This window comes from Myotis daubentonii, chromosome 14, assembly GCF_963259705.1.
Source record: "Myotis daubentonii chromosome 14, mMyoDau2.1, whole genome shotgun sequence".
In the NCBI taxonomy this organism is placed as follows: domain Eukaryota; kingdom Metazoa; phylum Chordata; class Mammalia; order Chiroptera; family Vespertilionidae; genus Myotis; species Myotis daubentonii.
The window spans coordinates 58,367,892-58,389,421 of NC_081853.1; the positions used below are offsets into that span (position 1 = coordinate 58,367,892).

General features: G+C 60.0%; 2 protein-coding genes across 8 annotated transcripts in view; both read right to left on the reverse strand.

The window, feature by feature from the left end:
* Window positions 1-10: 10 nt before the first annotated feature.
* On the reverse strand, window positions 11-11,723 carry P4HTM (prolyl 4-hydroxylase, transmembrane). Its single transcript, XM_059664797.1, has 9 exons — window positions 11,042-11,723; window positions 10,796-10,877; window positions 4,721-4,911; window positions 4,002-4,098; window positions 2,676-2,838; window positions 1,735-1,920; window positions 1,185-1,275; window positions 899-1,022; window positions 11-460 (listed from the first exon to the last, which is right to left on the reverse strand). The coding sequence occupies exons 1-9, from the start codon at window positions 11,366-11,368 to the stop codon at window positions 240-242; spliced, it is 1,482 nt and encodes a 493-aa protein (XP_059520780.1). The 5' UTR covers window positions 11,369-11,723; the 3' UTR covers window positions 11-239.
* Window positions 11,724-14,958: 3,235 nt separating this feature from the next.
* The window catches only part of ARIH2 (ariadne RBR E3 ubiquitin protein ligase 2), a 55,142-nt gene continuing 48,570 nt past the window's right edge, over window positions 14,959-21,530 (reverse strand). For all 7 annotated transcript variants that reach the window (XM_059664803.1, XM_059664809.1, XM_059664806.1 and 4 more), the window contains 5 exons: window positions 20,768-20,919; window positions 20,101-20,244; window positions 19,446-19,514; window positions 17,214-17,297; window positions 14,959-17,092 (listed from right to left, as the gene is read on the reverse strand). In XM_059664803.1, the coding sequence (XP_059520786.1) occupies window positions 17,021-17,092; window positions 17,214-17,297; window positions 19,446-19,514; window positions 20,101-20,244; window positions 20,768-20,919 (521 nt within the window). In that variant the 3' untranslated portion in view covers window positions 14,959-17,020. The remainder of the gene's footprint in view (window positions 17,093-17,213; window positions 17,298-19,445; window positions 19,515-20,100; window positions 20,245-20,767; window positions 20,920-21,530) is intronic.

Below are 21,530 nucleotides of genomic sequence, written 5' to 3' on the forward strand. Positions count from 1 at the left end.
CCGACCGAGCTCCTCGGCCCGGCTCGCAGCCGGTTGGTTTTATTTGACGGGCGGCAGGGTCTGTACAATAAATAACACGGATGGAGGTGCGGGGCCCTGGTCGCGGATGGAGGCGGGGGTGCGGGGGGGGGGGCGGGCAAGACGTCGGCCAGACCTTTGGCTTGAAGCTGGACGGGGAGCTGCAGGGCCCCACCGTGGGCGGCGGGCGACCTGTGGCGGGGCCGAGCCTGACCCCTCGCTCAGAGCTCCACGCGCGCGTCGCGGTAGGCCCGGTCCAGGGCCCACTCTGGCTGCGCGTCGGCGCCCCCTTCGCGGGCCAGGCGCGCCATCTCCTGCTGGAACAGCGCCTGCCGCGCTCGGCTGGGGTCCACGTTGATCCAGTTGTTGGCGATCCACTTAGTGCCACGAGTGACCAGGCAGCCCCCGTGCAGCGAGTAGTCGTCCACGTCGCCCACCCAGCCTAGGAGAGGGGCCTGGTGTGAGCCAGGGAGGGGGCCAGGGGCACCAGGCTGGGCTGACCTGGGCTTGGCCGGGACACGGCCCCGCTGTGCACACCTCCTCCCCCGGCAAACATCTGGCCCCGCCACCGTGGCGGCTCAGCACCTCTCACCAGCTATTGCTTCGTCCACGCCACTGGCCCTGGGAGCCCAGCTGTCTAGCCGAGCCTGTCCCGAGCCCTGCCCAGCCTGGGTGGGTAAGGGATGCGTCCCCAGTCCCAGCGAGCTGAAGGCTAGGGCACCAGGGAGTCCCAGGGGTAGGGGTAACCCAGGAAGCGGCCCTCGAGCCACTGCGGATGGTTGGGGGAGGCACTAGGGCCAGAAACTGCCCACCAGGGCGGCGCTGGGGCTGGTACAGGGAGCTTGCCTCCGGGCAGCCCTCGCCCGCCCAGGGCCCTCACCTTGCCCGTCGGGCAGGTAGTTGTACCAGAAGACGGCTGTGCCCTGCTGGGGTCTGACACGGAGATTGCCCTTGTCACAGTGCCTCCGAGTGTCCCGGAGGTCCACGTCATCCTGAATCAGGCTCTATGGGCAGGAGGGCGCGAGGTTCTCAGCTGCCCCCACTGATAGGCCAGGGGGCAGGCCAGGTGGCCAGAGGGAAACCAGGTGTGCCCTGGGCTCTCCTCCCAGGTGCAGAGGGCAGTGCCACGTGTGCCCAACGCCCGGGCAGCAGCCTGGTGGGCTTACCATTTCGTCGTAGGTTCTGTTGTCTGCGACAGGGAAGACAGTCTCTCCCCCGCCGGTGACGTTGTTCAGGTAGAACAGCACGGTCATGTAGCTGTAAGGCAGGCGCACTGAGCAGCGCCCGCCGAGGGCAGGATGCGCTGCCCAGGCTCCCAAGGGCCAGAGGGCAGGGCGGGACCAAGGTGTCCCCAGCCCATTCTCCCCACAAACCTAGTCCTTCTGTGTCTTAAAGTTTTTGGCAGCCAAGGTCCCAGGTGCACTTAGATCCCAGGGCCCCACCCAAGGCCAGCTGGGGAGGCAGGGTCAGCACGCAGGGAGCGGCAGAAAGAGCTGGGGTTCTAGCCTCCCCCACTTGCCTCACAGCCCTGGGGACCAGTTTCAGTGTCTGCGGGTACCTCCGTCTGGCCACTGAACAAAATGGCCACCCCTTTCCTGACACTGGGTAAACCACCTGGGGGACAGGCAGGCGTATCCTTGACCAGGTAGCCCAGGGCCTGCCCACAGGGTGTGTCTGGTCTGGGAGTCTGGCAGCCCCCAGGTGGGAGGTACTTGCCGGCAGGAGGTCTCGAAGGGCACCGACTCGTTGGCCACCAGCTTGGTATGGGAGCAGATGGTCTCTGGGTACACAGGCCCACTGTCCACGTGGGCATGGTAGTGGCCGCCCTCTCCGTACCGCACGACCTGCATTGGCTCGCTGAGCTCCACGATCTCGGCTGGCAGGCGGGTGAGGCGCAGCACCCTGGTGGCAGCAGGCATTCAGCTGGGCAGCCTCATGCAGGGTGGCACCCTGACAGCTGGCTGGTGTGGGCCCTGGGCCTGCCACAGCGCTGCCCCTGCACACCTTCCCTGGGAGCCCCGTAAGCCACCCCGGACTGGCCCTATAGGAGCAGGAAGAGGTTATCATGATGCCAGAGACACCCGCTGGGGAGGGAAGAGGAGATTTCTACTAAATTAGGTGGGGGACACCCCCCCAGGGGGAAGGTTATCTAAAACCCCCGCAGGGGCCCTGGCTGGTGTTGCTCAGTGGATAGAGCATCGGCCTGTGGACTGAAGGGTCCCAGGTTCGAGTCAGCCAAGGGCACATGCCCAGGTTGTGGGCTCAATTCCCAGTAGGGGGCGTGCAGGAGGCAGCCGATCATTGATTCTCATCACTGATGTTTCTATCTCTCTCTTCTCCCTTCCTCTCTCTGAAATCAATTAAAAAATATTTAACAATAAAAAGTAAAAAAATAAAACCCCTACAGAGCATCCTGTCACAGAGATGACAGGCCATTTCTCTCATCAGCAGGAAACACCATGCAATCTATTTCTAATCCCAGATGTAGTTTGCCCACAGCCAGGGCAAGTTCGCCTTTGCTAATCGCCGGTCTTTCGACGGGTCCCCATCCGGGCTCAGAAGCGGAACCCAATCCTGAGTCAGCTTCTCAGTTCTGTCCTCTCCTCCCAGCCAAGGACCGTGCGGGCCTGGCACCGGGAGGACCGCTGGGCGCTCACCTCTGGCGGATGGCCCGCATGACCTGGTGGGCGCCTTCCCCCTGGTACAGCCACGTGTGGTGGCTGTTGCGCACCAGCTCGCTGGACTCCGCCTTGTGCCTCCTCATGTACTTGTGGAAGTCCCGCAGGTCCATGTCGGAGAACTCCTGCAGGCTCAGCACTCCTGCACGGGCACCCCCAGCAGCGCCCACTGAGCCCCTGCGGGAGGCCTGAGCACTGGTCCCCCCCTGGGCTCCTGGGTCAGGTGAGCCTAGCTTCTGTCACAGGGAGACCGACACCTTCCTTTCCTCCGGTGAAGCCCTGATTGGGCCCCAAAAGGAAGGAGCTCCCCTCCCCCCATGGGATTGGCCAGGGCAGGGTCTCAGGGCACGCCTGCCCTTGGCCCTCCCGCCTGGCTCTGCGGAGTGTGACCGCCTCGATCCTCAGGGTGAGGAGAGAGCAGGGCTGCTGGCTGCTGGCTGCTGGCCAGGGCCCCCCACACTTCCAGGGGTAGCAGGGCTGGCCCAGAAGTTTCTTCATGACCTGAGGTCCCATCCTGAGTGGGATATGCCGGGTCAGTCCTGTCCACTGGCCAGAGTGCGCTCCCCAGTGGACACTCCACCGCCCTCACCTCCCAGGCAGGCCTTCCACCCTCGGGGTTCTGGGCCGGTAGCTACTGTCTCTGCTCCGGATTATCCTGCTTGACCCAAAGGAGACACTGCACCCTTTGGCCGGAATTTCTCCCAGGATGGGGGCCGCTCGGGCTGGGAGCCTGGCGCCAGCTCCGCACACGGCAGCAGCAGCAGCGCGAGGCCGCTCTGGCCGCGGGTCCCGGCGGGCTCTTCGCTCCGGGCTCACCCGCCACAAGCCACTCTTCCAAGTCCTACTCGACGGCTGCATCTTCCTCACTTGGCGTGAGAGTGGACTACACTTCAGAACCTTCCTGAGGGTTATTGCCATAGTGTGTGTGTGGGGGGGGCGGGGGGGGCGGGTATGACAGCTCCCTGCCCACACCTGCCCTCGCAGTTAGAATGGCTCCAGGGGGCAAGAGGGAGGCCTTGGGCAGACCCTGCTGGCTGGAGAGGCAGACAGAGCGGGGGCACAGCCAAGCTCAAGCTGGCATCACTGTGCCTTCGCTCTCGCTACACCCCCTCTGCCCTCTGCCAGCCAGCAGCCCCACCTCCTGTGCCCCAGACTCGCACTGACGAGGTGGAAAGGGTCTCCAAGACCTGCCCTCTCGACGGTCAGCACGGGGACGGAGCCTCTGGCTGCTCGAGGCTGGGCACAGAGGCAAGTGGCGTGGGGACAGGGCTCCCAGGGACAGAGCTGCGGGAGGTCCGAGCTCACCATCGCCGTCCGGGTCAGCCTTGATCGCAGAGTACATCTCCTGAATGTTCTCTGGCGTCATCCAGCGTCCACTCCCCAGGCGAGTCTGGGCCAGGACCTGAAGCACATGGTCCCCCATGAGGTGGCCCCGCGATGGAGAGCCCCCAGAGCACAGCCACCCAGTGTCGCTGTGGGGCTGAGGGCTGGGGGGGGTGGACATGGGTGAGGACAGAGAACAGCCTCAAGTCCCTTTGCTGACGACAAGAGGTGGAGAGGTCCAGTGGCATTTGGGAGGCCAGGAAGGCAGTCAGGAGCCCTGAGGGCCACGGGCATCCTGTTGGGCAGGGACCCCACACCTCGCCAAGTCCTCCCGCAGAAGCTGGGTGAGGGCCGTGCAGAGAGGCGGACCCTGGCCACCTCGAAGCTGCCACTCCACGCACCACGAGCTCCATGGGCTCCCAGCATGGCAGCCAGGAATCCAGACCTGTCACAGGGGCAGGACACCTGGGGACTGTGGTCACACGTGCCATCACCACCTGGGGAGTCCTCCTGCTCCTTCAGGGGTTCCCGGGCAGCAAGGACCTACCTCTCCAGGGAAGGAGGGGCCCCTGGGCCTGGGCCAGGGCTGAGCAGGACAGGTACCCTGGCCACAGAAACCATTCTGCAGCCCCCCACCCCTCCCCGCACCACCCACCCCTCCCCGCACCACCCACCCCTCCCCGCGCTGCTCCAGGCCCAACCTCACGGAGCTGCAGGCGGCCGTCACGGTTCTGGTCCAGCAGCCGGAAGAGGTCCAGCTGGCTGACCTGCATCGTGCCTAGGGCCTCCTCGTACTCCTCGGTGGGCAGGATCTGGCTGCGCTGTAGCCCCTTCATCTGTGCCAGGTGGATGATGAGCCGACACTCCTCATCGCGCAGGAAGCCCGGGACTTCTGCCAGGAGAGGAGGTGGGTGAGGCCAGGACCGGCCGGGGCACGAGCCTGGCACCTTCCTCTCTGCGGGGTCCCCGCACTCCCTGGTGGGCTCCAGGTCAGCACATCTCACCCCCCTTTACGTCTGCTCTGGGCGCCCCGCAAGGTCGGCAGCATTTGGGAGGTGGGCCCCCCTCTCTGGTGCTGAGAGCACGTTTTCCAGGGGGTCCTGGGAGCGAGCTGGAGCAGACCTGGGCCTGGGCTGACCCGCCCTCGGAGGGAACCGAAGGCCAGAGGGTGAACCTGAAGGGCAGAGGGCGGCCTCCACTTCTTACTTGGTATATATTTTACTTTATTTTATTATTTTTAATTGATTTCAGAGAGGCAGGGAGAGGGAGAGTTAGAAACTTCAATGATGAGCCCGGCCGGCATGGCTCAGTGGTTGAACATTAACCTATGAACCAGGAGGTCACGGCTCAATTCCCGGTCAGGGCACAGGCCCGGGTTGCGGGCTCCATCCCTAGTGTGGGGCGCGGCGCGCAGGAGGCAGCCAATCAATAATTCTTTCTCTCTCATCATTGATGTTTCTATCCCTCTCTCCCTCTCTTTCTCTGAAATCAATAAAAGTATATTTTTTAAAGTCAAATGATGAGAGGGAATCGTTGATCGGCTGCTTCCTGCACAGGCACCGAACGGTGACCTCCTGACTCATGGATCTACGTTCCACCGCTGACCCGCACCAGCCGGGCGTGGGCATATATTTTACAAGTGGAGGATGGTGGCTGGGTGTTGCTTTCATTTTTACTTTCCAGCCTCATTCAGTACAAACAAACAGCAGGCCATGCTGCTCTCCAGCCCCCTCCTTGCCCACCTGCTGCAGCATAAGCAGATGCTGGTCATTGGATCGGGCCAAGTCGCCCGGTGCTGGGAGGCCAGCGGGAGTCGCGCAAGTTGTTGGCAGGAGCCCTGAGCAGGTACCTCCGGTGTTCTTTGCTTTGGGGACAAGTGTACCCTGAACGCTGCTCCATGCCTCACAGCTCCCGAGTCAGGCCGGGCTTGGCCCGCCCCACAGCAGCTGGTGGAGCTGAAATGGGCCTCAGGGCTGGGAGCCCATCCCGGTGGCCCCGGCCCTTCCACAACAGGAGGCGGGGCCCTGTTTCATTCCCTTGTTTCTGGGAGAGAGGACTTCCCTAGTCAGAGGCACCTATTGGAGGAAGGGCCACCTCCACCACCACCTCCACCACCCAGGGCCCCTCAGAGCGGCTGCTGCTCTGGGTCATCGCCAAGAGGAAGGGAAATGGCCACTCAGCCGGGATCCAGTGTGTGTGTGTGTTTTGTTTTTTGTTTTGTTAATCCTCCCCTGAGGATATTTTTCCCATTGATTTTTAGAGAGAGGAGGGAAGGAGAGGGAGAGAGAGAGGGAAACACTGATGTGGGAGACATCAATGAGGGGCCGGGAATTGAACCTGCAACCCAGGCCTATGACTGGGAATCGAATCCGAGGCCCTTTGGTGCGCAGGCCAACACCCTACCCACTGGGCCGTGCTGGCCGGGGCTTGAGTGGTTTTCAATAGCGATCACCGCTACTCAGGTACCAGAGTGCGTCCTGTCCCAGGCACACCCTCAAGGCCTTAGTCTCACACTTATCCTAAGACCCAGGCCCCAGTAAATGCCCTCCCTAACCACAAGCAACCCCAAGCACAGAGGCATCACCCTGATGGAGTCAAAAGGGCCCTCAGGCCAGGCTGTCACACTCTGGAGTCCATGTTCACTTCCAGGGGTAGGCGACTCGGTGGTGGTGACGCTGGGGACAGGACCAAGACCCCCACCCCAGCGAACCCAGGAGGGGTGTGCACCGTCCACAGGGACAAACTGCAAAGGAACAGAGTCGCTCCTGACAGCTTGAAAAAGAAACAAACTGGAAGGAAAAGCCAAAAAAAGAGAAAAGCCAGCAGAGGCCCAGCTTCGTCCCCAAGGAGATGCCACCAGCGGATAATCTACTGCAAAGGTCAGCGCTGCCGCCTCCCGGGCGGGCGGGCCGGGCACCTGGGAGTTGGGGGGGGGGGGGGCAGAGGCCTGTAAAGCCCTCAACCTCAGCCCATTAAGGGGAAAGCAGGGGAGGCTGGAGGGCCGTGGCTCCTGGTGGCACTGGTGGTGCTGTGGGGTTACAGGGGGATGGGGGCGATGCATGCCCATCCCCCAAGCCATGGCGCTGTGCCAGGACATTGGGGGCCGAGGCCATCCCGCAGTCAGCCAATGGCGGCCCTGCTGGCCAGGAGTGCCACCGGCTGCCCGCCTCTTCCCCGTCCGCAGGCCTTTCAGGGCGAGAGGGCGGGCCCTGTCCCCGCTCCGGGAGCTGGAGCGGGGGGCCCGGAGCGGAAAGCCGCCGGGTACCGGGCGGGGTGAGGGGACGCAGGGAAAAGGGCAGGGATTCCAGCCGCAGAAAAGCCAGGGTGTTGCTAGGTGACCAGGCGTCGTTGCCCGGCAACCGCGGAGGGAGTGGCCACGCCTCACCCCGCCGGCCGCCGGCGGTGCCGGGAACCCGGTCCTGAGCGCCCCCCACCCCGCCCCGCAGGGTCATCTGCCCGGGCCGCCGCCCTCCGGGCCGGCCTCAGCCACCCCTGGGCCCCAGGGCGCTGGTGGAGGCCGCCCGGGCGAGCGGGCAGTGCCGGGCTGGCTGGGTGCCAGGACCGCCCCCGCCCATCAGACCCCCGCGCGGGCAGAGGCACGAATGACACAAATAAATGCAGGAGCCGGCGCCCGACGCTGCTAGTGCTGGCAGCGCCCGGCAGGTGGCGCCACCTCTTAGGTGCCCGCGAACCCCTCAAGACCAGTCTGGGGGTCAGGGGATCTCGGAGGGGGGGCAGGCGGGCGGAGGGAACGGCACAGGCGGAGGCCCCCGGAAGCATCAGCGCGGAGCAAGTCGGGTGGCGGGAGATGCGGCCTGAGAGGGAGCGGGCCTGTGGGGACGCCTGAGGCTTAGAATGAAACGAGGAATCTTGGAGACGTTTCGGGAAGGGCGTGATGCGGCCTAAGCCTGCTATTTAATTACAAAATGAGAAGTGAGCCACGTGGAAGAAAACCACGTTCCCAGCGAGATGACGACTCGGAACTGCAGGTTCTGCCTTCCGAACCGAACAGACTCGGGAAGGTCCAAACCCGTGGGCAACACCAGTCAAGCAGGTGTGCGCCAGGAACTGGGGATGGGACCTTTTTTTTCTTTTAATGTTTTTATTGATTTCAGAGAGGAAGGGAGAGGGAGAGAAACATCAATGATGAGAATCACTGATCGGCTGCCTCCTGCACGCCCCCTACCGGGGATTGAGCCTGAAATCCAGGCGTTTGCCCTTGAATGGAACCTGGGACCTTTCAGTCTGCAGGCCGATGCTCTACCCACTGAACTAACTGGCTAGGGCTTGGGATGGGACCTTTTGCAGCCCAGGTCCCACTTGTCTAGGGACAAGGGTGGGAAACAGAAAATGCTGCCCAAAGGGAGGTTGCACGGGGTCCTCCCGTGGAGATGGAGGTGCCCTGGGTAGAACCCAGTCCCCGTAGCCCAGCTGATGTCCTGAACCCTGGCATCTCGGGCCCTCAGGCTGGTGGGTCACAGGAGCCAAGAGCAGCAGGGCAGGGCCCACAGCGGCCCACTCCCCTCGGGCCTCCCTGCCTCTGCAGGGTGACACCGGACGGATGGACAGGCAGGCACAGCGGACAGACATTGCTCCTTCTTGGGGCGGGCTTCCTTCCGTGGATTCATCCAATACCACAGCTCTCAGGGTCTGCCCCTCCTTGGACAGCCCCGCCCGGGGGGTTCCCTCACAACTGGACATCCCATCCCGTAGTCACTAACTTGTCTTCATTCGTCCAGCCTCATGTCACCCAGCCCCAGGGCTTTCTGGGTAAAGCCTGGGACATCTTCCACCAACAGACTCAAAGGTAAGGCCAGTCTGGGGGAAAGGAGCGCGGGCAGGAAGCTCTGCGAATCGTGCCCTTCGTGATCCAAGGAGGCAGTTCGCCTGCGGTCACAGCTCTCCTGCTCCCTGCGATTTACTGGGACCCAGGCCGGGTTCCTCACTCTGTGTAGGACTTTGATGCAACAAGCTGGGGGTCAGCATTAGGAATGAAGTCCTCAGGTTTCAGGTAACGTAACCTGCATCTGAATGGGGTATAGCCGGGGCTCCAGGATGCCTGGGGGCGGGGGGGGTGTGGGAGCACAAAGCACAACCCTGCCCACACTTTACCCCCCAGACACTTCGTCTGGTCCTGGCAGCCTGGAGGTAATGGGGGAGCGTTCCTCGGCCTGGCTCGGCCTGACCCGACAGCCACCTGGCCTGACTCCTCAGCTCCTACAGGTCTTTGCTCAAATACCGTTTTCAGGGAGGCCCACCTGTCCGCCCGTGAAGTCCCAGGCCCACTTGGAATCCTGCCTTACCTGTCTGTGACCTGTCACCCGACACACATGCATATTTATTTATTTGCTAGCGGCGCACTGGGGGTGGGGGAGTCCCTCGGCCCGGCCCGCGCCCTCTTGCAGTCCAGGACCCCTCACTCCTTATCGCCTGCCTGCTCTCTGCTCCTTACCACCTGCCTGCTCTCTGCTCCTTACCACTGGGCTTGCTGCTCCTGGGCGGGCCTTCTGGCTGAGCGGTGCTCCCCTGTGGGAGCGCACTGACCACTGCGTTGAGCATCTGCCCCCTGGTGGTCAGTGCACGTCATCGCGACTGGGCATGTGCCAGTCCTTCGGCTGTTCAGTCGATTTGCACATCAGGGTTGTATGATGTAGGATTAGCTTACTTATTGTGTGTCTCCTCATTTGAATGTCAGCTTCGGGTGTTTCTGTTTGTTTCCTATTGTGTTCAGTGCTGTGTTTCCAGCACCTAAAACAGTGTTTGGCACAGACTTGAACACTGAGCAGTTGTAACAGCAGCAGCCACCACCTTTCAGGGGCCCTTTCACAAGATATCAGTAACCTGTTTCCCCTCAGACAGCATGCAGACGAGTCATCCTCACGGGTCCAGGCATAACCCCCCGCCCCCCCCACTCCCCCCCCCCCCCCCCCCCCCGCCTCTGCCCAGGGTCGAGGGCATGAGCTCAGATGTTCTGCTTACATCTTCCTACCCACTCCCTCCTGCAGTGGCCAGGGCATGGGTCTGGGCCCGCCTTGTTGCCTGGGGGTCTCGGAGGGCCTTCAGTCTTCCCCCAGCACACCCGCGCCCGCTTCAGCAGGAACTAGCTGCATGGCCTGGCCAGCAGCGGCAGCGCTCTGCGCCTCATTTCTCACCCTCCACCCTGAGAAGGGGTGTCTACACCCACCTCCCAGACCGGCGGTGAAAACTGAATGATCACCTGGAGCCCAGCACAAGAGCTCAGAAAGTGACCCAGATGCCGGTTCCAGACGAGCCGCCCGGCAAGGCTTTGCTGCTGCGGCTGCGCACGAGCCTGGGCCCAGGGAGAAGCTGAGTGCTGGCAGCAGAGGCGGGGCTGGGTGTGTGTGTGGGGGGGTCACCCGTTTATCCACAGGACGGCCTGTTCCTCATCAAACCACAGGGCCCAGGTCAGCTGGGCCGCTATCAGCCCCTCCCCCGCCCCATTACAGAATGTGACAGCTGACGGAGACAGGGGTGTCTGCGGGCGGTTTAGCCGCAGGCTCACACTGCCCCGTCCGGCGAGGGAGGAAGGATCAGCTGCAGAGAACAGGGGCCAGGGAGGCGCGTGTGGAAAGGTTACGCCCGTGACGGAGGTGGGGGCGGGCGCTTCACTTTGGGAAACCTCGAGCTGGAATAAAAGGGGGGGGGGGGGTCTGGGAACAGCCATTTTCAAAACAAAGTCACGTGGCCAACACGAGCCTCTAGGCGGCCACCCACTGGCAGCCCCTGGCCCTCCCGGCGGGGCCCCGCGGACTTACCGAAGAGCAGCGGCTTGAGGCTGAGGGTTCGGATGAAGTGGTCCCGGTCGGCCACCAGCTGGACCTTCTGCTCGTGTCCCACCTACGGGAAGGGCACCGCGGGCAGCTCGGGCGCCAGGCCGCGCCACCCGAGGGGAGCGCGCCCGGTCCCGGCCCGGCCCCGGCCCCGGCAAGAGGGGACAGGCGGGGGCCGCGCGGGGAGCAGCGCGGAGGTCCGGCCCGGGCCGCGCGGGGCGAGGGCCTCACCTTGATGCCCTCGAGCCGGGCGAGGGGAGCCGGGGTGGGCGCGGGCTGCGGGCCGGGGGCGCGGCGCGGGGGCGCGGGGTGGCCGCCGTCGTCGCCGTCGCTGTAGTGGACGAAGAGCAGCAGCGCCAGCACGTTGCCCAGGTACAGGTGCACGAGCACCATCAGCACCAGGAAGTAGGCGCGCGAGCAGATGCCGCGGGGCTTGCACAGCGGCCGCACCGGCGCGTCCTCGCCGTCGCCCGGCCTGGCCGCGGCCCCCGCCGGCTCGCGCTCCGCCGGCGCCCACTGCGGACTCCCGGCCTCAGGCCTCAGGCCCGCCGCCGCCATGGCGCCCCGGTCGCGCGCGCGCCCAGGGGAGGGGCCGCGGGGATGCCCGCGCCGCGCCGTTGCCCGGACAACCGCCGAGCCCGCGCGCGCCGCGGTCGCTAGGAGACGGCGCCCGGGGATGCTGCGCCCGCCCGCCCGGAGCCGCCCGCGCCGGCCCGCGTCTCTGCGCCCTGGACCCCGGCCCACATCGGCGCGTCTTCTCGGCTGCGTTAGCGCGGGGAGGGGGGCATGCCCTCCAGCTCATGCAAACCAGAGCGGCAGCGCCCAAGAGAGCCCAGCGGGAGCTTGTTTCCTGGTTTGGACGCACTTCCCTCCTCCCGGATAAGCAGGGTCTGCATCTCTCGCTCCCGAGTGCGGCGGCCGCCAGCAGGAGGCAGTGCCAAAGGATGACTCAGTGCTGCGCCAGCGTGCGGGCGCCGCGGGGCAGGTGACTGCGCACGTGATGGAATGGGACCCATAGCGTTTGGCGCCGACACTCGCCAGGGTGGGAGGTCAAGGTCGCCTGGAGGCGAGGGTGTTGGGGGAGGAGAACGCCTGGAGGTCCGCTCTGTGGTCGGCCTGGACCTCCCGGGGCCTGCAGGAGTCAGGCCCCAGGAAGAAGTTGTCCGATGTGCGGGGTCGCTTGGGGGAGGGGAGGGGGGCGGCCCGGGTTGGTCAGAGGGCCTCCTGCACCGGGAAGGTCAGGGCCCAAGGGTAACCCCAGGCTGCAGCGGGCACACGGGAACCCTCCTGCCTCAGAGCCGGCACATGGAGGAGGAGAAAAGGACTTGTCCATCACTGAGGCACCACCGCCTCTGAGGATAGTGCCAGATCTGGGGGCGGAAGGACGGACCGGTGGCCAGGTGCCTGCCTGGGCATTTTTAAGCTCCCAGCTCTGCAGGGCTGGGTTCTCCTTGGGCAGCGATGCATGTGCCCAGGCTAACACCCGTGAGGCAGGTCCCACTGGCGGTTTCTCCTCACCCAGCTAAGCCCCTCCCTGTCCCTGCATTTTCTGGTCGTCACAATTTTACCAAGGATGTCATGGTTTCCTGGTATCCATGACTGAATACTGAGACCTTTTCCTCCTTAGCCTTTTGTTTGTTTTGTTAATCCTCACCGAGGATATTTTTTTCCATTGATTTTTAGAGAGAGTGGAAGGAGGGGCGGAGACAGAAAACATCAATGTGAGAGAGACATCTATTGGCTGCCTCCCACACGAGCCCCGGGGATAGAGCCTGCAATCAAGGTATTTGCCCTTGATTGGAATCGAACCCAGGATCCTTCAGTCCGCAGGCCGACACTCTAACCACTGAGCAAAACTGACTAGGGCTCTTCTTTAGCCTTTTAAAATCTATAATTAGCCCGGCCAGTGGGGCTCAGCGTTTGAACATGGAACTATGAACCAGGAGGTCAAGGTTTGATTCCCCGGTCATCTCTCGATCCCCGGTGCCGGGGCGGGCAGGAGGCAGCCGATCGATGATTCTCTCTCATCACTGATGTTTCTGTCTCTCTGGGGGTCTCGGAGGGCCCTCTCCCTTCCTCTCTGAAATCAATAAAAAATATACTTCCCTGGACTCCTTTTCCGAGCTCCACGGCCCTCCCTTCCTATGACCCTCTCCAGTGGAGTTCTGTCCATTGCCACGCGCAGCTCCTGCTCTGCTAGCTCATCCCAGACAGCAGGAAGCAAGCAGCTGAGGGGAGGAAGGGGTGCAGCTTCACCCCATTTCTGCTCCATCTGTTGGCTGTGGGAATTTCGCAATCGTATCATAAACTACAATTTCTTGGCCTTTTAAAACCGACCACCCCTTTGATGTCTAAATCTCTCGGCAGGCTCACCTCAGGGGCGGCAGGCGGTCCCAGGTCACTCACTGACAGTCACATCTGGGTGCTGTGCTGTTACAAAAATGGGACTCCCGGTTTCTAACGTGAACACGTGCACTTCCCTCCAGGTGAGCTGTGGCGTGTGCTCAGTGCACGTCAGTGTGACTGTCTCCTGGGGACAGGATTGGTTTAATAGCCAAGATCGGTGCTGGGCCCTCAGTGCCCCTAGCAGAGCCCAGCCCGTGGGCCATGCCGGTTGCTGCAGGAACCCCTGGGCCACGTGGAAAGTCCTTCCCCCAGACCAGGGACGGCAAACCTTCTGAGCTCGGCGTGTCGGCATTTGAAAAACCCTAACTTCACTCTGGTGCCGTGTCACATATAGAAATTTTTTGGTATTTGCCACCATAGTAAAACAAAGACTTATGTTTTTGATATTTATTTTATATATTTAAATGCCATTTAACAAAGAAAAATCAACCAAAAAAATGAGTTCGCGTGTCACCTCTGACACGCGTGTCATAGGTTCGCCATCACTGCCCTAGACTTTGCTATCTTCCTTTTTTTTTTTTCTTTTTAAGGGGGAAAGGAACCATATTCTTTTTAAAAACGTATTTTTATTGATTTCAGAGAGGAAGGGAGAGGGAGAGATCGAAACATCAATGATCAGAATCATTGATCGGCTGTCTCCTACATGCCCCCAACTGGGGATCGAGCCTGCAACCCGGGCCTGTGCCCTTGACTGGAATCGAACCCAGGACCCTTGTCTGCAGGCCGACGCTGCCCACTGAGCTACACCAGCAAGGGCTTTTCTTTTTTAAGATGGCCAAGGGCATGGTGCCAAGGCCATGGTACTCAGCCCCTTGACCTGCAGGAGTGGCTGCTGGCCCTGCTGCCTCAGAGGAAACATTCACCTGTGACCAATTCCCTCCATGTCCCCCCCTCCCCCAGGGCAGAGCCCACGTCTCTCACGCCTGAGGCTCAAGGGGGAGCAACTGCGGAGTTCCGACCGCAGCGTCCAGGCCGCTCTGGCCTGACTGCCCCGTGCATGCCGCCCACAGCTCTGCAGCCTTCACCCGAGCTGTCGCTGATGTTGCTGCCACTCCTGTCGCCACAAATGGACCCTCAATGGGAACCCATACTTTGTATTTCCTGTCCTCAGCCTTTGGCATGACTCCAAGCATCTCTAGTTTCTCGAGATCTCAAGTCCTATCTTCATAACCCAGGACTGTCTACCAGTGGTTCTCAACCTTCCTAATGCCGCGACCCTTTAATACAGTTCCTCATGTTGTGGTGACCCCCAACCATAAAATTATTTTCGTTGCTACTTCATAACTGTAACGTTGCTATTGTTATGAATCGTCATGTAAATATCTGATATGCAGGATGGTCTAAGGCGACCCCTGTGAAAGGGTCATTCGACCCCCAAAGGGGTCGCAAACCACAGGTTGAGAACCACTGGAACCCAACCCCACCCCGGCCATATTCCGCAGCCCTAAGCTCCCACGTCCGATCGGAGGGGAGGGGCCCAGGGCCTCACCAGGGGCGGTGAGAAAGCCAGGGATCCGTTTGTTTTGGGGGGTTGGCCTGTATGGGATGGAAAGGAGCTCGGCTAGCCCACCTCCCTCCAGTGTCCTCTCCCCAGAGGAGGAGGGCGGTCAGGTCATGGGGCCTTCGCAGGCCTGGAGGAGGGGCTGACCAAAAGGCCGCGCATTCGGTGCCAAGGCCATACCCTGGATGCTCCCTCAGGAGGCGACGTGAAGGGTCCTTTGAAGAAAGAAATCTACACACACTTTTATAATCAGAAACTTTCAATTTATTTTGAATAAACTACTCAACTTTGAGCAGATGACATGACCTCAACTTTTTCTTTGAAGAAAACAAAGATATACGGCAAATTCATGAGAACACAGTGCCTTCTTCATCTCCTACCGCTCGGGGCAGGAAAGCTCGGCCGGGCCTCCCCAGGGACAGCCGCGGGGCAGAGGGAAGCTCCCGGGCCAGGCCCGCAGGCTGTGGTCGGGCACCGAGCCTCACAGCGCCCACGGCTGGGCTGCAGCTGGACCCAGGGGTGGGCACACGGCGGCTGTGCAGTCCACAACATGCAGGGCGCCACGCCGGCGACACAGCAAGACAGGAGGTAAGCAGGACCATCCAGGGGCCAGCGCAGCGTTCACACCCCACCAGGCCCCACACAGGCTCTCCTGGTTCAGGGAGCGCCCCATCCAATCCTGGGCTCACTGGCTACACTAACTGTTCTCCCTCTCCAACCACAGTCCGCCCCTTGCAAGAGAACAGGAGCAGACAAAACCCCAGCGGAGAGAAAGGGAACCCGCACCCAGCTGTGTACCCATGACCCCAAGAGCCAAGCTGTCCTGTCTCCAAGAGTAACGCAGTTTACAACCATGGTACCTGGGAAACTGCTGAGGTGAAAATGTTTGAATATCAAAGAATTTCCACCACAGTATTTATATGTCGCCCGGGAGGTCAAGGAGGTCGAGCACAGACAGCTCTGGCAGCCTCAGCGAGCAGGCACCACGCAGCCACAGAAACCCCGAGGCCAGATTTAACTTCCGGAGGCTCACAGGACCAGGCTCAGGACACCACGCAAACGAACCACCTGCTCCTTTGGGCTCAGCTGTGCAAGCCCTGGCCCTCTCCCTGGCCAGCCCCTCCTTCTACAGGAGCCGGGACCACAGACGAAGGGCTCTCCTGGTCTCAGACTCCCAGGCCCTGGAGGTGGAGCCCTCCGACACCTGAAGTCAGGCGAGGGGAGAGCGCCCAAGCCCCAGAGCTGCGGACACTCCAGGGAACAGGAAAACCACCTGTGCAAACAAGGCCCCGGAGCCAGGACGACTGGTGCCCTCGCAAGGGCCACGCTGCACTCCGACCCGAGGTTCGCCAGAGGAGCGGGCAGGACAGTGCCAGGGACGCTGCGTGAGCACTTGGTCAGTTACCACCTGAACACTGCCACAAAAGGAGGGACCAAATTAAACAGTTATTCTGGGGAACAATCCCCTTTGAAAGTGGATCTCTACCTTTAGGAGGCAAAAGGGAACACTGTGCTCCACTCCTGTCCCGGGTCTGGAGGCCACAAGACCACCATCTATGTTCTGCGGTGGGCTCTGGCCTCGGGAGCCAGACCCGGGTGAGCCTCACCTTCAAGAATCAAGATGAGCCCATAGGCAGCGCCACCCAGGACGGTCAGACGCCGGGGCAAGCCCTGCCCTGTGCTGTCTGCGCAGTGTAGGGTCAGGCAGGGCCCCTGACCGAAGGTCTACAGGAGCAGCCCATTGCACAGGCGAACTCCAGTCCCCACCTGCCACCCAGGCTCCTCTCTTGGGACCCCAAACACCAAGCGAATCGGGAAGCGGAGGCCACACTGGCCTCCAGGGCACATTCAGAGGCCGTGTGGGCAGGCAGCACTCTGCGTTCTAAGGACAATAGCTAGAGGGCGAACACTCCAATGCCAATTTATTTTTTTAAAAGGTTCTGTGTAATTCTATGGTTGGTTTCCTTTTTCTTGTTTTTTTTTTGGTACATTTTTCCAACCTTTGAAAATCACATAAGTTGTAATGAGCTAATACTATTAATAGTCATTCAAAAAAACGTTCCCTCCCTCCCAACAACCGTCCAGGGGGAATTACAAATCCTGAAGAGGCCAATTCAACAGGGCCTCGACCGTAGGAGAAACACAAAGAAAGATGAAACAGAAGTGGACTGAGGTGTGTGCCAGGGTCTCTCAGGAGGCCTGGCTGCTGCCTGGGGTCGTGAGAGGCAGAGCCCGCAGCATGCAGAACAGCAGCCGGGTGGGCTCCAGCCACCTCTTCCTCCCTCGTGCTCGCCGAGGGCAGCCTAGGTGTCGTGGAAATCCTTCAGCAGGGTCCGCCTCCGCTGCTCTGCTATGTGCATCTGGTTTTCTAAGTCCTGCACCAGGAAGCAAAATCTGTGCTTGCATGGCCCAGCCCGGGAGAGCCAGAGCCACGGCCACCCTGACGGGCTCCAGGCGCCAAAAGCACAGCCGCCCCCACCTCTCAGCAGCACCTACCCCCCTGTCGTAGCTGTCCGCGCGCTCCACTTTCCAGGACAGGTTTTCGATCTCAGCCTCCAGTTGAGCCTGCTGGTATTCGAACTGTATGGGCAGAGCAGGAGGGTCAAAAGGAGAGGGGCAGGGCCTGCAGATGGGGGCAGACCAGCACCTCAGGCTCCCAGGACAGCAGGCAACCCTGACGCTGTCCTCAAGGGGGCAGTGCTAGTTCCTGTCCCCGAGCCAGAACCCAATGAAAAGGCTACCTAGCCCTGGCCGGTGTGGCTCAGTGGATGGAGTGCTGGCCTGCAGGCTGAAGGGTCCCAGATTCGATTCCGGTCAAGGACACAGGCCTGGGTTGTGGGCTTGATCCCCAGTGGGGGGTGTGCATAAGGCAGCCAAACAATGATTCTTATCACAGATGTTTCTATCTCTCCTGCTCCCTTCCTCTCCAAAATCAATAAAAATATATTTTAAGCCATAACCGGTTTGGCTCAGTGGATAGAGCGTCAGCCTGCGGACTGAAAGGTCCCAGGTTCAATTCCAGTCAAGGGCATGTACCTTGGTTGCGGGCACATCCCCAGTGGGGGGTATGCAGGAGGCAGCTGATCGATGTTTCTGACTCTCTATCCCTCTCCCTTCCTCTCTATAAAAAAATCAATAAAACATATATTTAAAATATATATATATATATATATACATATATATATATATATATATATATATATATATTTTAAAAAAAGGGCTACCTAAGTACAAATGGCAAGAGCACAGTCCTCCCAACCCAAAAAACAGGCAAGAATTTAAGCCACTGCAGATAATGCTCCCAGCATATAGGGAAACAAATGCTTTAGAAATCGGTGAATGGCCCTAACCGGTTGGCTCAGTGGATAGAGCATCGGCCTGCGGACTGAAAGGTCCCAGGTTCGATTCCGGTCAAGGGCATATACCTTGGTTGCGGGCACATCCCCAGTAGGAGGTGTGCAGGAGGCAGCTGATAGATGTTTTCTCTCATCGATGTTTCCAACTCGCTATCCCTCTCCCTTCCTCTCTGTAAAAAATCAATAAAATATATTAAAAAAAAAAAAAAAGATGCCAAAACCGGTTTGGCTCAGTGGATAGAGCGTCGGCCTGCGGACTGAAGGGTCCCAGGTTTGATTCCGGTCAGGGGCATGTACCTGGGTTGCGGGCACGTCCCCAGTGGGGGATGTGCAGGAGGCAGCTGATCGATGTTTCTAACTCTCTATCTCTCTCTCTTCCTCTCTGTAAAAAAATCAATAAAAATATATTTAAAAAAAAAAGATATCGATGAACGGATATTCACAGACATCGTATTCCCCGAATACTGTTTTCCTTCAGCCCTTCTGCAAATCAACTCTTAAAATAAAGTTGAACCAGTTGCCTTAGTAATTGTGCATCCAAGCTTTCTGCACAAAGATGTTCCTCAACGCCTTATTTATAATAGTGAAAACAAACAACGCCCCAAACGATGGAATACCCACATAATGGAGACATTTATGCAACTTTAAAAATTGGTATTAACCAGGACTAGCTGGTGTGGTCAGTGGTTGAGCATTGATCTATGAACCAGGAGGGCGCTATTTGATTCTCAGTCGGGGCAGAGGCCCAGGTTGTGGGCTTGATCCCCTGTGTGGGGCATGTGGGAGGCAGCCGATCCATGATTCTCTCTCATCACTGATGTTTCTATCTCCCTCTCCCCTCCTCTCTGAAATCAATAAAAATACCTATTTTTTTTTAAATGGTATTAACCAGCCTGGTAAATAATGACAGCTCCAACAATGAACTGCGGTAACAGTAAAATGCTCTATAAGTAACATTAATTTCAAAAGGGAGAAAACACTGACATGTGGTCACGTCTTTCTGGGGGGACTACAGGTGCTATAAACGCCCTGCTTTTCAGCGTCTGGACAACAGGTGTGAAGTCCTTTACAATGACCTGGGGAGCGGGAACTTTATGGCTATGAGAAAAGGGTGAGACGAAGACTGATCTCCTCCCACAGCACGGGCACTGGCCTCTCAAGTGGCACAGACCCTCCGGCAGCTCCCTGCGCACTGCTGGCACTCAGGGCCGTGACACAGAATGCCAGCTAGTGAGGAGATGGGGCTTACTCTGCAGATGCCTAGAAGAGAAATACCATCTGAAGATGGACTTTGTTTTAATGTTGGCCTCGCAATGCCCAGGGCACCTCTGGCGCTAGGAGGGCAGAGTGGAGAGGGGCCGCTTTGCCTTACCAGCTTCTTCCTGGGTCCAGACTCCATGTAGTACGCATACGGGTACGTGTACTGCAGGGTGTAGCGGCACTGCAATGGGGAGAAGAGAGGGACCTGTGTCTCTGGTGCTGGCCCGCATGCACCTCAGTGGCTCTTACAATTCTCTCCCCACCATGCACATTAGCCTGGCTCCACAGGGATGGGCCTGAAAGAAATGCGACCAAGCCAAATAAAGGATGAAGTGGGGACAACATGGAAAAAAGGAAACAAAAGTGGCCACAGAACACCCACAGTTCCTTTTCCAAACTGGGATTTATTTACCAGCAGCTGCCTCAATGGCTCTTCCCTCTTGAGTCGGACCTCAGAGTCCACACATCTATCTCAATAACTGTCCAAAGACAAGCTCTTATTTTCCTCTGAGTGACGCATGGATGGGACAAAAGAAGAAAAGGGCTCTAGTCTCCCCGCAGCTCCTTCCTGCAGGCAGAGCAGTGCTTCTCTTCTGGGATCCCCTGGACGTCCAGCAGAGACTGGGCCTCAGTGGGCACAGCAGGGACGGCCGCCCGTGAGCAGGAGTATGCGGGCTGCACAGGGTGCTGACGCCCCAGCCCCCTCAGCGTCTCCCACCAGGAGGTCTGGGTCTAACGGGGGATCAGAAGAGGGAGGTGGCACAGACCTTGGCCAAGAGCTTGGCAGCGTTCTGCAGGTACTGCCAGTCGATCCACGTCCCCAGGTTGTTCATGACCCGCTCCTGGATCTTCTCGTGGATCCGCTGGTATGTCTGTGCCTCCAGCTGCAGGCTCTTGTTGTGGTTTTCCCACTGCGGGGGGGGGGGGGGGGGGGGGAGCTGCAGGAGCCCAGCCACAGCAGAGCCCAGCCACAGCCTCGTCTCGCTCACAGGGCCTGGGACCTTGAGGGCGACCGAGGGGGAGTGTCCAGAGTAACGGTCGGCCTGCCAGGCCACTCCCCCCCTTTGGGGCAGTAGGGCTCCAGCCCTGAGGACCAACAGGCGCTCACTGGCCTACTGTGCTCGGCAACCAAACGAGCCATGCTCTGTGGGCTGCTGAAGGGCCTCCCCGGGAGGAACTGCCCTCGCAATCTGACCACTACAATGGCTCTGGTGGCCCTATGGTCCTTCAGTCCAGCACCCACACAAGTCAGCACCACGTCCTTCCTTGTCGGCCACGCCGCCCTGTGGAGCCCGAGAGCCACATCGATGGAGGCATCACCCAGGGCCACGCAGGAGCCCACACAGAGGTGTGCACGTGGCTCTGGGCCCAGGCCCTGGGAGGCCCCCCAGCAGGCCAGCCGCAGGCCCCCCGGGAGAGCTGAGGAGCGCTTACCCTCTCGAAGTAGAACAGGTACTTCTTGAGGGCCTCCCTGGCCTGGGCCTGCTGGCTCTGGTTGACGATGTCGGGGTTTTCCTTGTACCGGCTGCACTCGTAGTACTCGCTGCCGTGGGTCTTCCAATCCCCGAGGCACATCCAGCAGAAGTCTGCACAGAAGAGGGAGGCATCACCCCCAGGCAAGCCCAGGCCTCCAACGGCAGAGCAGTGGGGACAGACAGATTGTGCTTTGTCACCTGATCAGAACGTCCCAAGGCTGCCTCCTTCCCAGAGGATTGTGGGCCTGTCTCCCCGAATCCACTGTCCCCATGGCCTGCCCTTGCCGATCTGAACAACAGTTCCTGAGCGTATATGCTCAGTGCCTTTTTTTAAAAAAATATATTTTATTGATTTTTTACAGAGAGGAAGGGATAGGGATAGAGAGTTAGAAACATTGATGAGAAAGAAACATCCATCAGCTGCCTCCTGCACATCCCCCACTGGGTATGTGCCCGCAACCAAGGTACATGCCCTTGACCAGAATCGAACCCGGGACCCTTGAGTCCGCAGGCTGACGCTCTATCCACTGAGCCAAACTGGCTAGGACTGCTTTGTGCCTTTTTAACCCAATGCAGGCAGGTGCTGACTGTACAAGACCACTGGTCTGATAAAGCATAGCACAGAGAACATAGTCAAGAATATCACCTATGTATGGGGCCAGGCAGGAGCAACACTATCACGGTCAAGTACGTAATTGTCTAACCACCATGCGGCACACTCG

Bases quoted from the DNA above. Each gene is read 5' to 3' on its own strand.
- P4HTM (XM_059664797.1), bottom strand. From the start codon at position 11,368: ATGGCGGCGGCGGGCCTGAGGCCTGAGGCCGGGAGTCCGCAGTGGGCG. The intron at 4,912-10,795 runs GTAAGTCCGCGG...CTCTCCTGGCAG, and splicing joins CCTCAAGCCGCTGCTCTTCG to AAGTCCCGGGCTTCCTGCGC. The intron at 1,921-2,675 runs GTGAGCGCCCAG...TGCTGCCACCAG, and splicing joins ATGCGGGCCATCCGCCAGAG to GGTGCTGCGCCTCACCCGCC.